Genomic DNA, 15649 nt, shown 5'->3' with positions numbered 1-15649 from the left:
CAGTCCCTGCGCAGCCCGGCCTCACTGATCACCTGCCGACACCGGCGTGTGTCAAGGAGGGCCCACCACGTTCCGGCGCAAGGTCGAGGCCGATCCCCACGACCTTGGTAGCCTCCTTAGACCATCACGGCCTCCACCACACAGGCTCGCTTTAGTCCTTTTTCATTGACGTACTCTACTGCAGCCTCAGGCCTACTCTTCGGCCCATAAAGTCCCATATGTGAAACTGTGTCCTGAGTCATGAATGGCAGTGATCTCAAATCCGGGCCAGCGGCAACAGCAACAGGCCCCACCCGATCAGTGAGGCATAGTTCCATATGGGCTTCTTGCGACACATGGTACCACTAACCCTGTTCAACGCCAGCCGGCGACACGTGGTGCCACTAACCCTGTTCAACGCCAGCTGGCGATTCGTGGATGAGGGACCAGGACTATCCTGCGGACCAGTAGGTCCCACATCCAGCACCTGGTCGCAAATCACGAATGGCAGATACCACACCAGTGGTCGCACGGAGAGGAGTAAGAGGAAGATGCGGCTCAGTCCAGACAAAACCCGGGTCACAAACACGGAGGTGTCCGAACATCGTGGTGCCACTGAACCTGAACTACGCAGGCCGGTGGGGCCATCCAACCCATGCCGGCGACACTCAGTGAATGGGCCGTGCTGACCGCTGCCTCAGGCCTACACCACGGTCAGGTAGGTCACACTTTTTGAACAGAGTCTTGATTACACCATGGCAGTGAACACTATTTAAGGCATATGACAAGTCACTATACCACCTTCGATGTGGTGCCAACAAGTCTGTGCATGGCATCACAACCACACGTGTCTGTGGGCCTACGCGGACTACTGCCCTCGGCCTACGCTGCGCACAAGTGGGTCACAGATTTGGAACTGAACATCGGTTATTCAAAAGACAGAATACATGTCAACGCACGCATGGAGAGGCGTAAGAGGATGATGCTTTGCAGTCCGGAGGGAACAGGATCATCGTTACGGAGGTGATCGTACACTACCGACACTAACTCTGTGCCTCGCCAGCCAACGACACGTGGCTGTGGGCTACTGCTGACCGCTGCCTCTGGCCTACATTGCGGTCCAGTAGGTCAAAGTCTTGATTTGACAATGGTGGAGTTCATGTCAGTGTACCGGCATCATCGCAGACTGTATCCCCGCTCAGCACCTGTGCCACTAAGTCTGTTACCCGACATTCATGGACACTCTCTGGTCATACATTGGTGGCGTCTGAGTCTATGGACTAGGGTCTGTTTTCATCCTCATGTAGCTGATACCGAATTGGTGGTGAAAACGAGGCTGGCGCTTTCCACTCCTCCATTTGCTTCTGCCTGATGACATCAGACCTTCCGCATCCTGCCCTGGAGGACACCTTCCTCTGTCCTCCGCAAGCCTATGCCACATTCACCTTGGACATCGATGAGGACCCGCTCACTGCACGTGGACCTACCTCGGTGCACCGCAAATCACCATCCCGTGGCAGGGTGCCTGTGCTGGCCGCAGTACATCCGGGGCCAATAACTCTGTGCTGCTCAGGTCTGGGACCCCTTCTTCTGATATATTGGATGACCTCTGTGACGGTGGTCTTTGGGTCATCAACGCCATGTGTCTGTGGCCCTGTGCTGTCTGCAGCCTCCGGTCTCAACTGCGGGCCACCAGGGCCCACACATAGATACAGGTCCTGACCGGCCCGGACGTCACATCACCGCAGGAGGCACATGCCACCACCGCAAGGACCACCTCCAACCACCATCCGTCAGAGTTGATACAGTGGTCCGGACAGACCCACGGAGTTGCTCAGACCTGTCGTGGATGCCATCATCGGCCTGATACCCTGATACCCTGCTCAGCACCTCCAGGTGCCAGTGACTCAGTGCACCGCAAGCCATTGTCCGTAAGTGATTGAGTTTGCTGCTGTGGAGATGTTGCGCAGCTATGTCACCTCATGCAGTGTGGAAGACCTGGGAATATGATGGGGAAGATATGTCAAGTGTGCGTACGGGAGATGGCACAGACAATGGGAGGGCAGGAGGCAACATCCCCAAGGCAGGAATGCAGACTGGAGGTGGTAGTCAAGCTACACATCCGGAACCTTTACTGGGTATTGCGCTGTTGACTGCGGACGCAACTGTCACCTCAGACAGTGTGGGAGACCTGGGACGTTGATGAGGAAGTTGATGCAGGTGTAACCCACCCCACTGCATCTGGACTAACCTGAGGGGACACAATCCTAGTAATTCCTTCACATGAGCGCGCTCATCTCTAGTGCCCCTACCTCAGTGCACTGCAACTCACGGAACCGCCTGACTGAATATTTGTCCTGTCCTTACTCCGGCTCCCACCATGTTGCTGTGCAGTTGACTCTGTTATGCATGTGTTTTCTGTTTCCGTTGCACTGGTGTCCAATGTTCTAGTTGTTGCCAGCACCAAGGGCCGCCGTACGCTGTGCCAACGTGTGTGTGTGACTGCTATTTGTGCACCCCTGGGCGTGGTTCTGAGGGTGGTAGACTCCAACGTATGTGTTCTAGATCGCCTTCCATGGGTTCGGCACCCACCATCACCTGTTGGGCCACCTCCTTTTGGCTTGATGACACCTGGCATTGGGGTGCCATGTGTGGGTGGACGAAGTGTCGTGTGCCAGCTGTGCTTGCATGTGCTTCCTGCTGTGTGGTCTGTTGCACGAGCTGTGTTCTCCTCTGAGTAGCTTGTCTGGCCTGGTCCTGGTGGTGGTTTGCGTGGGATATCCATGGGCTGTTGTGGGGCATCTGTGTCGACGGTGTGGTGGTCCTCTGCGGCATCACAGATGTGTTGACTTCTGTGCTCTGCTGGAGGAGTTGTGTGCCCCTCTGCAATGTCGACTATGCTTATTGTACCACGTTGTCATCGATGTGGGTGTGCTGTTCTTGCTATGTGTGTGTGCTGCAGTGTGCCAAGGGGATGTGGGACATGATCCTGGGTAATTGTGGGTGTGCAGTGTGCTACGTCTCATTGTGCATGTGTGTCATTGTGCCCATCTCCCCCCCGCCACCCAGTCCCTGTCCATTAATTTCCCTGTTGAAGTTGTCAGGTCCTCTCGAGCTGTGTCCGTACTCCCTACTCCTTGCACCATCTGATGACTGTGGCCTGGGTTTCCTCCAGCTCCTCCTGTGGTGCTGGACTGCCACCTCCTGTCACCATTGCTGCCTTCCTGTTGGCAGCGGGTTTGTACCTGGTTTAGGTTGTCACGTCCTGCCGGCGCCTCATGGCCTCCTCCGTTGGCCTCCTCGACACTCCGGCTGCATTCACGGTAGTCTGCTTGTGGGTCGGTTGCTGGTAGTGTTTTGTCACCTCCGTGACGCTGGTTTTGTTTTCCTGCGATCTGTACCCCGTCTTCCTCTTCCTTTTCTCATTGGCCTTCCCCGAGCCTGTTGTTCCTTGCTGGTGGTCTCGGGGGTTGTGGGGTTCGCATTGTCCTCTGCGCTGGGTCAGGGTGCATTCATGTTGCTCCATGCTTAGGCTTGTTTCTGGTGTGTTGTGTCTGTGGATTTTATGGTGTATTTTCCCACAAGACGCAAGGAATTTGCAGGCCTGTAACAGGTTTTCGCTACTTTTTGAGCGCGATTGGCCTCATCTCATGTATTTTCATGTTCACGTTTCGCATTTTTGTGGCGTGGCGTTGATTTTGACGCTGACATTTGACGTGTTATCTGGTGTCTATCGCATGCTACTGCCTTGTTGTGAATTCCACGTTGACACAGGGTTATTTTCCCGCGATGGGCTGCGATATTGAAAGTTGCGTTACGCTACTCTTACAGTAGTTATCACACGTTCTTGTGAATATACCGCTCAGTGTTATTTATGCTGTGGGAGGGAAGGGGTTTGGTCAGTGGCAGTGCTGGGAATGAGAGGGGGTTCTTTATGGTAGGTAAGGCTATGTTAGGATATGTGCCTCACTGTACTTCTCCAGTTAATTTTTCACAGCCTCACGGAAACAACATTTAGTGTGGATATATACAATTAAGGCGATGTGCGTACAAGTCGTCTGATGTCAGAGGCCACGCCACCCCAGGTTAAGGCAAGGCGACAGTGGCTGTGTTGAACACTGCTTGAAGGATACCGAGATGCTATTTTGCAGTCATTGAATCCAAGTTGAGGATCCAAGAAGCGTCATTGGCCCCTCAAGTGTATTGGTAGTGCAGAATTGGACGTGCCTTAGCATGCAAGTGTCTCTAGAGCCCCCCGTGTGGCGGCTGCACTGAACACCAAAGGCTGCCTAAATGATATCAGCATATTACTTTGCAGCAATTAAATCCAATTTGAGGCCCAGAAAGTTTACTTGGCCCCTCAAGCATGTTGGTGCTGCCAGACTGAATTTGCCTTAGCCTGCAAGCAGTACCAGGAGGGAGCAGAATTTAGACCTCTTCATCTGGAGCAGAATTAAGGCTTTCTTTAGATTTGCATGCAACGATATTGTGACGCTAACCTTTTGGGAGGTGACCGGCCTCTCTGTTTGATTGGGCTTGGTTGTATTGTCTACCTATCTGGAAGAAGAAGAGTCAGGCTCCTGGGGAGCTGGGAACCCAGAGTAGAGTATCACAGGTAAGGTGAAATAGCTCCTTATGTCTATCACTGTCTTCCTCTTTGGTCGTGCTTTGTACTAGTGGTGGAAGAGCCCTTCCCTAAGTATCTGAGTGAGCCATTTTCTTTCAGTTTAAAATCTGCATGGCATGGATGTTTATACCATACCAAAAAATACATCCAATGCCTATCTATCAGCCTCAATTAGGAAAACTTCAGTAGGCTACACTAAAGATCGTTGTAAGGGGCTGGCAACAAAAAGGCGTGCATCCTGTGTTGCTGCAAAATCTAAGGCCCATCTTGCAATTCTTAAGACAAAGGGAGAAAATGGCTTTGTGGTTACTGGCCTGATTAAAGAATCGGAGGTAGCTGAGAAAATAAACAGCTGTCCTATCTCTGGAACAGAGGGCACACCACAAGTCCAGTCACGATACAGAGTGGACATGGTAGATCAGGAGAGAATGGAGACATTGGCACCAAGTAGAGATATTTCAGAGTCTAGCTTCCACTGAACCAGGAGGTTGAAGATTTTGGATACCATGCAACTCAAACCTGGAGCAGTGGCATGAATATGGAGGAGTGGGGTAGTAGGACAACAATATGGGTGGGCTTAGTCTCCATTATGGATGAACTAGATGGTCCCTGGCCTGTTGTGGTGGTTTCCAGCTCAATCACTTCACTAAATGGGAAGGTTGTTATAGCACCTCCTCTTTTAACAACTACAACTTCAGCCTTTAGTCAACCAAAATAAATTTCTACAGAGAAACTGTTTCCATGGTTTAATATGGTAAATTGGGCCTCCAGGAATGCAAAGTCAGCTAATGCGATATCTCTGCAGCTCCCTGCAAAGCAGCCAGGCCTCTAATCTTGTGTAAGTGGGTAGTGCAGCTCTGTGGTATGGATTATGATTAAGGCTCCCTGTTTTCCGTTTTACTGATTTTTACAGATAAATACAGAGAGAAACCCATTTGTTTCTTTGTCTGTATTTATTTTTAAATGTGAATAAAAACAGAAAATTAGGTTGCTGATTTGAGGTGATTCTAAATTCTCTCTGCTGACACTGCCAGGCCAATAGCTGTGTTTGATTGATAGGTAATGGGTTAGAACAGAAAGGGAATTTAGTAAAGAGGCTTTAACAGCAGTATATATGTACACGGTAGATACTGAAATTTGCATATTTTCACATAAGGCGTGATTTTTCTTCGAGTGTGCCTAATACTGAAACCTGGCAGGCTTTCAAGCATGAGTTCATATTTATCTGTAAATAAATGTTGAAATATACCAGTTTCAGCCTATTTTTTTCACAAACCCCAAAATAAATATGGATTAATACAGATAATATTAGCAAAAAGTAAATATGGATAAATACAGACGGAAATGTCAAAAAAATTAATACCATAAAACTGGGAGCCCTTGTTATGATAATTGGGCTGATACAAAAATGTAATCTTTATTATTAACAATTCATGTATTATGTATATTTGAATTATTTTATGTAGATGATTATTTTTACAAATTCAAGTACTGAACAGCTTTTCTAGCAGTTTGAACGCATTGTTTTGCTAATTAACCTAGAAATAGGTCAAGAGCTCTTTGTTACATATTGCACCACACAGGTAATTCCCAACAAGGCAGAAAGGCCACTTGGGCTCTGCGTGTTCCCATTCGGAGTAGGTGTCACCTGGTGGAGAGACACTTTTTAGAGTGGGGAAAAGAGTGAGTAACATATGGTTGTCCCTGTAGTCAATAGCACAAAGAATCTGATACTGGATCAATGGATTGCTTGGATTGTTTGGAATGATTCAAGCATTCCCAGCTATACTTTTTTGCACTCTATAAGTGAGTTGCTTTAGTTGGCGTGTGTATCACCGACATGTCTCACAATCTGACAGTGCCACAGTGGCTCACACTGTGCCTCACGTGCAGACCCAACAAGGCCAAACCACTTGTGCGCTCATGATCCTACTCGCATGGTACGGGGCCTTGCAGTGTTGGCTGAATGGCTCCTTTATGAGGCGTGTCTAGACTGCATACTGGTGGTCACGGACTGTAATGACCCAGACGGTGGGACAAAAAATGCGATGTAAGTACCAGTGGTTCATGGTGAGTTAAGCATTTTCATTCGTCACTTTTCTGTGTCTATGTAAGCTACTGTAAGCCGTAACGTTATGCCCAGTCAGTGGCCCAGATTGCCGCTTCCATAGGGACTCAAGATGCACCTAAGTGATGATCCCAAAACAAGGCTTAGGTTGCTTGTTTTTCTGTTGAGAGGGTACATGGTCTAGCACTGTGGGCAGAACTGTCCATTTTGAGGGTGAGATAAACTGATTCTGGCATGGTTGGTCCATATCTGAAATGCCACAGATGGGGTAACCTCACTGGACTGTATCAAGAGCACAGTAAAGTATCACTGGGACCTCATGTTTACAGTATTCCCATCCATCACGTCTTTGGTCTCTGAATGAATCAAAAGTAGTTTACCTCACTATGCCTAGATGTAGGTCCCCAGCTCACATCGCTACAAAGACTCTATCGGACCCTCAGCTGGGATCCAGCAGGCGGGAACGCATCTGGGCTTGTTCCTGATCCAAATTAAACGGGATTTGGTGTCCTGGACTCTCTCTATTCGATGGAGCTAAAACTGATATTACTATATGGTTAGTCCGTGTTTCAATGGCACGAATGAGCCGAAATGGAATGTGCCTAGAATAATAACACGCGGTTCAGATTAATTTAGGAATTTGCTTCTATTATATTTGACCTATCTGAACAATTTGCTCATAACCGTGACTTGCAAAGATATGTATTTGCAGAGCATAAATGTAACTACCTCAATGGCACTGATGTTTCCCTCTATAACCAGAGTCATTCCAGGTATCACCACTGTTAGCGAGAGAGCGCAGGGGAGACATTACTGTGGAGTAGAACAGAATGTGAAATGCGCTTTTGGAAAACTCTTGTGACCTCCACTCCATCCTAATAAATATCCATGCTTTCAAAAATTCCTATTTACATTTCGGGACTCAGGCATGAACTATGATGGTGGCAGGATGAGGGGAAAGGTTTCAACCACCTGAGATTGGAACAGAGGATTCTGGAGATGGGGAATCTTTATTCAGGCAGAGGTCACCTTTGAGACTAGCTGTGAGTAATGTACTTCAGTGAAACAATAATAGTGGGACAGTAACAAACTTAGCTGAGCTCCCAGAACACTGTAAAGTAGCTGTTCACAGGCAGACAGAGCTGACCCCCTTGAAGTACCGTTACCTCACCTTTTGGTAACGCAAATGGGTCCTCTGGATGCAGAAATGAAGAACCACTGTTCAATGCACCTAAGAAACAATGACATGAGTGAGTCGTTTAACCTGTGGCAGGAGGCCTGACACCCTGCTGGTGTGACTTGGGCCCAAACCTGCATGCCTGACAGGGGACTGCTAACTCATTTAGAGAGACCCACTGGCTTTGCTGGGATTTTTTTGGGAAAAAGTGCATCTGCCGGCATGGCCTAATCATGTTTCATAAAACTGCACACGCCATGACATGGACCAGGTGAGCAGTCAGAATTTATTTGCATTTCAGAATCTAGCCTCGATAGCGGAGTTTATTTCTGAAATGCAAAAAAATCAGTGACTTTGATGTGCAAGGAGTGTTCTTCTTGAGCATGGGGAATAATGGTGGTTGGGTAGGATGGGGGCTTAATTTTCGGCTGGGCCCCCACTCCTTTTAATTCAACTGCTAAGTGTCCAGTAATAAACCTACATTCAATTTTTATACTAAAAGTCAACCTAGCTTTTGTTGTAAAGGAAGTCAATGGTATCATGTAAAACAGTCATATAATGTTGTAAGTGTCTGAAGATGTATTGTTTTGTGATTGGGATGAAGGAGTAGTCATAGCTGTAAATGGACTATGTCGGCCTGTGGGCGGTTTTGGCCAGATGGAAAAAGATGGCATGGATTGCTATAAGGGGCATTTAAAGTGGGGCCGACAGCTTCGGATTGGCGAGATAGAAATACTATTCAAATAGAGGTGAGGTGAAGAGAGGGTTCCAGGCAGAAGAAGAAGTCTCCCACAGCAGGATATCTCACCTGAAGATCCTTACGTTGTTTTCCTTCAATTTCGACCAAGGTGTGCATTTTTAGTATTTAAAACTGTCTAGTGGACACAGGTCAGCAGTAATAGCTGAACACAGTACCTCAGCTTGGAATAGCTCAAGGCTGAAGCTAGTAATAAAGAATCTCGGTACAACCAGTTGGAAGAAGCAATGCTGGACGTCTAGAAGAGCGTGTCCTTCTCAAGGAGTCAAAACTTCTTGGTCTGATAAACTGTTTTACTCATTATCTATTGAGCTTATATTTTCATTGGGTTGTGCAGCCTTATGGAAAGTACTTATCTTGTCCTCATCACTCGCATATGATGCAACCTTGCGGCTGCTTCGTTGCAGGAGAAGCACATGAGGGCATTGTCTCTGCCCAGGACTTCAAAGATCTCGTTTGCTAATCAGCTCAAGTGATACTCAAGGTGGAGTTAGTGACTCCTTTGTTCCATCAGCATTTAGGGCCTTGCTTTCTAAAGGTTTTATGCACTTGATCACACGGTGAGGTAGTCCCGGGCCTCCTCCAGTGGGAGGCCCATCAAACGGCTTTTAGCACAAAGGGCAAAACAGGTCCGCCCTAAAGATGCACTCAAATCCGCTTCACAAGTTAGATATTGCTCCCTCTGCGTAACAAAATGCTTAGTAATAGCAAACTAATTATTCTCTGAAAATGGAAATTTGTGTGTAAGTGAATGGACTGCAATCCTAACAAAGCAGACAATCTACGACTGATTACGCTATGAACATACCTTTAAGTCCATGTGAAATATTTAGATATTTTTTTTGAAAGATTCCTGGGTTTTTGTTATTCTAGTAAGTGCTTCCTCTTATCTTTTACATGTTAGCATAATGTATTCATTCATTCATCAGTTGCTCTCTTACATCCTCAGCCTCGTTCTGGGATTATGCTTTAACGTAATTGACGTTCTATGTTGTAAAGCTCGATGCTTCTCAATGTAATGCATTGTTTTTACCCGGTATTACGTTTCAATAAATGAAAAAAGATCGCATATGGGATCAGCCAAATGAAAATCAAATAAATGCCTCGCGCTGTAGTGAAATATGTGAACCAGCCTCACTGATTTGGATTATGTGGCCGGGTCATTAGAATGGACCACTATGATCTAGCAATGAGAAGTTTGGGATATTGGCTGAGTGAGATGGTACCTACCTCTTACGGTAAGAAATGTAGGGACCAGGCAATGAAAGTGATGTGCTTTCCCTTTTCAACATTGGATAAGAGGTAAAGTCAGGTAATACCAGAATATTGTGACCAAAATATCATTTGATAAAAATAATGAATCCTCATTATCGTTTACAAAAATATTACCCTGTTGGAGTTAATAATACAAAGTGGGGCTACAGTTTTGTCGAGGATATTTAAAACACGGTATTTCTTCAAAATATTTTTGTTAATATTATTCTGACATGTAACCCTTTCAAATACATAGGCCAAAGGATTTAACTTTATCAATTCTGACCTCTTCTCTTTACCTCCTGCAGCACAGCCTACACTCCTGAGTCCACGGACTATGACATCCGGGTGCTACTGAGGTTCCCGCAGCGCGTGAAGAATCAAGGGACCGCAGACTTCCTGCCGAATCGGGCACGCAATACGTGGGAATGGCACAGCTGCCACCAGTGAGTTTGGGAAGGTGGGAAGGTATGGGAGTATCATAGCCATGGTGCTGCATGCCAATTGTAAGTTAGAGCCGCACATTATTTTTTATTTATCAGTTATTAAATCTTACCTCTTAATGTCAAGAATAGATCCAGTAAGTGTATTTATCTAATTCTGAAAACCTCTTACAGAGACTTACTGAGCTTCATGGTTACTACTGGATGACCATTAAATGTGCCTTCTATTTTTTGCGAAATCCATATATAATTATTATGTGAAATAGACATATGCTAATGTGGAGTGATTTAAAAGGTGTGTGTGTAACAGCCCGTGCAAATATAGGTATGGGGACAGGCAAGCCATGCTAGTGAGTGTGTTTTTAGATCCCTGGATCTTCACATAAAAGGAATCAGCCTCATCAGTGCTCCAAGCCTATTTATTACCAGATCCTAGGATGATTTTCCCAGAATTCTCTGGATGAGTCAACGTCACAGACAGCTAAGACCCAAATATTGGTGAGCTTTAGCAATCAAACAATGTCTCATTCAGTGACCCAGACACATAACAGAATTGGAAATGGGCTTTCTCCCTCTCTACGTCTCTCGTCTCAACCAGCTTGGGTAGTGAAACAGGGCAGTCTGTGACCCCCTCATATGTAAGATGTGAAGGGTCCCCAGATGTTACCTATGGACCTTCAGTGTCAGAGGGCCTTCCTCAGGACAGTCAGCCCTGCCTGACTTGCTGTTTTGTTTTCTTAATTCCAACTGCCTTCTCTGACTCCACATTCTAAGTGCCAGGGTCCTGCCCCCTAGAAGAGGAAAAATGCCCCCATCTCCAGAACACACACCCTCATCTGTGGAAACTGATCCATGCACCACCCTGCTGACCAATGTAACTAGGATTCCTCTGTTACCACCACCAACAGTGGTACAATCTTAGGGTAATTATGGAGACTCACACCTGTCTTCTGCTCCTGGTAAGTCAGGTGATTGAAACCTCCTCCTTCACTGTGGAGACCATTCGTCCCACCTTACATTATGCTGGGATCCCTGACAGGGTGCATTCTATCATCAGCTTAGTCATCTTCTCACTGGATTGCACTGATGGACTCTGCCTAGGCAATAGCGGCCTGTAGTAGGAGTGCCGCCAAATGCAATGCAGCCCGTGCAACGAAATTTGTTTTATTTATTTATATGTTTATTTACCTCTAATAGGCCGTAATCCATAGTTTACTACCCCCCACCCTGCCCCTCCTCCGCCCCACGTCAGCGCCCGGCAGCACTCCCACCACGGGCAACTACTGTTCTTAGGGACCATCTTGTCTATCCTACATGGTCTAAAGCACGTCAGCTACTGCTGGAACTCTCTGACAGCAAGAATCGGGAGCATTCCTAACCACCTTGAAATCTTACAAGCTGGCTGCTCACAGCCCTCAGACTGCCACACCCATCCAGGATTTCCTCATATCACAGGCTTCATCGTCAAGCCAACACCTAGATCACCAAGCTAGAGCCCAGCTGGTGTTGGCAAGTATTGTCAAGCATGACTCTACATAACTCACACTGTTCTGCTTTAAGTACATTTCTAAATGCAGCACCAAGCCCCGGGCAGTGACCGGAGTATCCCTCTCCCCTCATTCACTACACCCAATACTTTCTACACAGGTCGTATTTGATCATATACTCTACCAACTAGACATTCCCATCATATATGAACAAGCTTGACCTACAGTTCTCACAGTATCCAACATCACTGGAATATCCAAGGGCAACACCAAGGCCACAGGAAAATGACAGGAGCATAATTACGACCTTCAAACATGATATGTTTCCCATCAAGGTCATGTGACCAGTGCTTAATTTGAGCTGATGGTTAAAGGTGGGGTCCACCGGCACTCATTTTTGGGGACCAGCATGTATTTTTCTTCAGCACAATATAACCAAAAGCATGAAAAACACACAAAGGAGAAAGAAGGAGGAAGAGAAGGACAAAACAAGCATTAAAAATGCAATAGGTCTCGCCTTTCAATAAGTTAAACCCATTTGCTTTGCTATACAATACCATTAGCAAAGCAAATGGCTTTAACTTAATCAAAGGCGAGACCTATTGCATTTTCAATGCTTGTTCATTTTCTGCCTCACATTGACCAGAAATATAAACAAGCATTGACAATACCAATGGTCTAGCTTTAAAGGGATGTTGTATGGTAACGGTAATATGGTATCAGTAAATAGCACGGGAATAGATATGTCTTTGTGTGGAACAAAGAACTGTAGAATAATTTTGGTGTAGGTTAAAAGGCCAGGATGCAGTTGCCCTGCCTAGACAGAACAACAAATCCATGTAGGTTGATGACTACCCACCTCCCATTCATGCTGCTGCCAGAGAAAAACAATATAAATTACCTAGTTATCTAAGGACCAATATTTCTCTAGTAAAAGCAGACTTGCTACTGCCCGCTACCTGCATACATCTGAAATGCGAAAATATCTCTTATACCGCAAACTATGTAACCCACGACCTGCAAGAACCTAAAAAAGTGAGTAACACCTGATATTACCTAAATTATGCAACCCAGTATCTGCATGCATCAGAAACAGTTCAGGACCATGCATTATACCCAGAGGTCAAAATGCACTAAAAATGAATGGGAACTGTGATGCTGATTAACCACAGTGCCAGTCACTAATACAATCACTAGAACAGTCAATCATCATCAATTACAGCGTAGTGAATGCTTACTAGTACAATCATCAGAGTGCATACTTACCAATACATTCACCACAGTGCCGCTCACTATTACAATCACTGGAACGGCCATTCATTAACAATTTCAGCATTGTGAATGCTTACTAGCACAATCATTAGAGTGCACAATTTCCAACATATTCACCAGAGTGCAGCTGTGCCGGTCACTAATACAGTCACTGGAATGGGCAATCATCAATTATTTCAGCATAGTGAATACTTTACCAACATAACCACTCCGACTTCAACCAAGTAGAATACTTTTTAGGAAGCAAATTAAAAGCTGGCTTTACTCTCAATGCTAATTGATCTAGTCGCACTTGCAGGTACTCTATCTTAGTGCCAAGACGCCTCGGCATTAGCTGCGCTCTATGAATGTGTCAGTCAGCCAGTCAGTCATAACCATCAGAGTACGTAATTTCCAACGCTTTCATCCCAGTACACACTTACAACACATTCACTTGAGTGCACAGTCACTCGAGTGGGAAATCATGAATAATTTCAGCATAGTGACGATTTACCAGCACATTCACCAAAGTGCACAATTATCAACATTTTCATCTTTCACACTTGCAATACATTCACCAGAGTGCACACCTCCGGCATATTCGCTGGGGGTAGACAAGCTTCAACAAATTTACCAGCGTGAATTCCCACCAGCACACTCCCCAAAGTGCTCAATTGCCACTGTGCACACTCAGAAACACATTTAAAATTGCACTTACCAGACTATATACCCAACCCGCTGCTACGCACTCGTCAACCGTCACCATTCACCAGTATACCCACTTAGCATTATGCAACACTGTGCCAATTAAAATAGGTAACAAGAATGCCTGTTATCAACAGTGCTGGAGTATGGAAACATTGAGGTTCCGTGGCTTAAAGCAAAATGACGGGCCCCTGCAGAATGTGCTTAAGACTCCCTGGGTCGACCATACACTACAGATATTCACCGGCCTTGGGCTGGGTGGGTCCTGTGAAGGCTTGGGACCTCCCAGCATCTTGGGGGCTGAGTTGCGGCCATGTTGCGGTACCTATTGGCCTACAGTAACACATTAGCCAACACACTCACCGGAATGCAGACTCTGCAACATATTCACAAGGGACACACACACTGTCAGACGCATTCACCAGGACTTAAACCCACCAACACGTTCATGCAGCGCACACATGGACTCACATTTCTGTGCCTGCTCTGCAGCGGGCGCGCACACCCACCTGCACAGATGCAAGCAGCTTCATTCATTCAAGCGCCTGCCTCTCACTGCCCTCCATTTCAAGCCGCGCTCTTTAATGAGTACGTGCGAGAGTAAAAACACAGCCATTGAGCGAACGTTGCGTTGCGAAACAATATATGTCACAATATATCGAGAAAGCCAGCTTCGCGCAACAGAGCGTGGAACAACGGAACCAGGAGACCTCCCTTGTAATCCCGACTTTCCTGTGATGACATTGTGTGATCCAGGACAGATAACATCTACCTGTGGCACAGATCGGCATAACCCGGGGGCTATTCACAAATAGGCATTTACATTTAACTCACACTTTGCATTGCATTTGCACCTGGTTTAGTCAGGGGAGACACTCGGAGCCAGGCAACAGTTTTAAACCTGTTTGTTTTTTGTCGTTTTTGTCCACTCATCACCCACCAGGACAAAACGTGAACTGATCTCAACAAGAAAACAGGAAGAGAGTAGCTCGTCTGTCGAAGGAGGGAATTAAAACAAAAAAATGTAGTGCTTGCGGTCCCGCAAATGAAAGCGTACTGTGCTCCCTTAGTCCATGCAGGTGGTAGCAGATATTTGCATAGACAAACTAGAAAAAAAAATATAGTGCTCACAGTCCCAAAAATGAAAGCGGACAGCGCATGTAACTTAGTGGCAGCAGGGGATTAAAACAAAAAAATATAGTGATCGCAGTCCCGAAAATGAAATCAGACCTCGCTCCCTTAGTGAGTGCGGGTGGTAGCAGATATTTGCATAGACAAAGTAGAAAGAAATATATAGTGCTCACGGTCCCGAAAATGAAAGCGGACCATGCATGTAACTTACAAAAAATAACAAATATAGTTTGTACCGAGTAATTGAAGGAGGCCGTGTCCCTCTGCAAGTAAACGATCCAATCCCGGTGGGCGGGGCCAAAAGCGGACAGGGTGCAACCTTCAGTGTAATGATTGCCTCCGGTGCAATCATTACACTGTGTTTTGCATAATGCATGACGCAAAACGATTCGCATGAATCAAAATTGCAGGCGGAGCAGCGACGCGACTTCTGGAACCGTATTTATTCCACAAAGCCCTTGCATGGCGAAGGCAGTGCAAGGCCGCTATTAACGCCAGGCGAGACCTAAAAAGCGAGAAAGCAGGAACTTGCAAGACTGAGATAAAGTGGCAGCGTGTGTCTGGTGGTGGATTAAACAGGCATGAGGGTGAATCAAGACTACACAGCTTTGCTATTCGGCATGCTGACATTCAATAGCGTGGCTGAGGGTTTCTGAGTAAAGTTTAGGGCCCAAACATGTATTCTTTTAAAAATGAAGCACTGCATATGACACATACACAATGTCCTTACTATGCATTTGAGACAGGGTTGCCACAAACTTGACAAGTGC

At 46.3% G+C, this 15649-nt stretch overlaps 1 protein-coding gene across 1 annotated transcript in view; it reads left to right on the top strand.

Moving 5' to 3' along the window:
* LOXL1 (lysyl oxidase like 1) overlaps window positions 1-15649 on the top strand; it is a 177774-nt gene that overhangs the window by 137833 nt on the left and 24292 nt on the right. The window contains exon 3 of the mRNA XM_085643899.1: window positions 10171-10308. Within this exon, the coding sequence (XP_085500025.1) occupies window positions 10171-10308 (138 nt within the window). The remainder of the gene's footprint in view (window positions 1-10170; window positions 10309-15649) is intronic.

This window comes from Triturus cristatus, chromosome 3_1, assembly GCF_964204655.1.
Source record: "Triturus cristatus chromosome 3_1, aTriCri1.1, whole genome shotgun sequence".
Classification (NCBI taxonomy): domain Eukaryota; kingdom Metazoa; phylum Chordata; class Amphibia; order Caudata; family Salamandridae; genus Triturus; species Triturus cristatus.
This window is presented reverse-complemented; position numbering and strand designations above follow the sequence as displayed.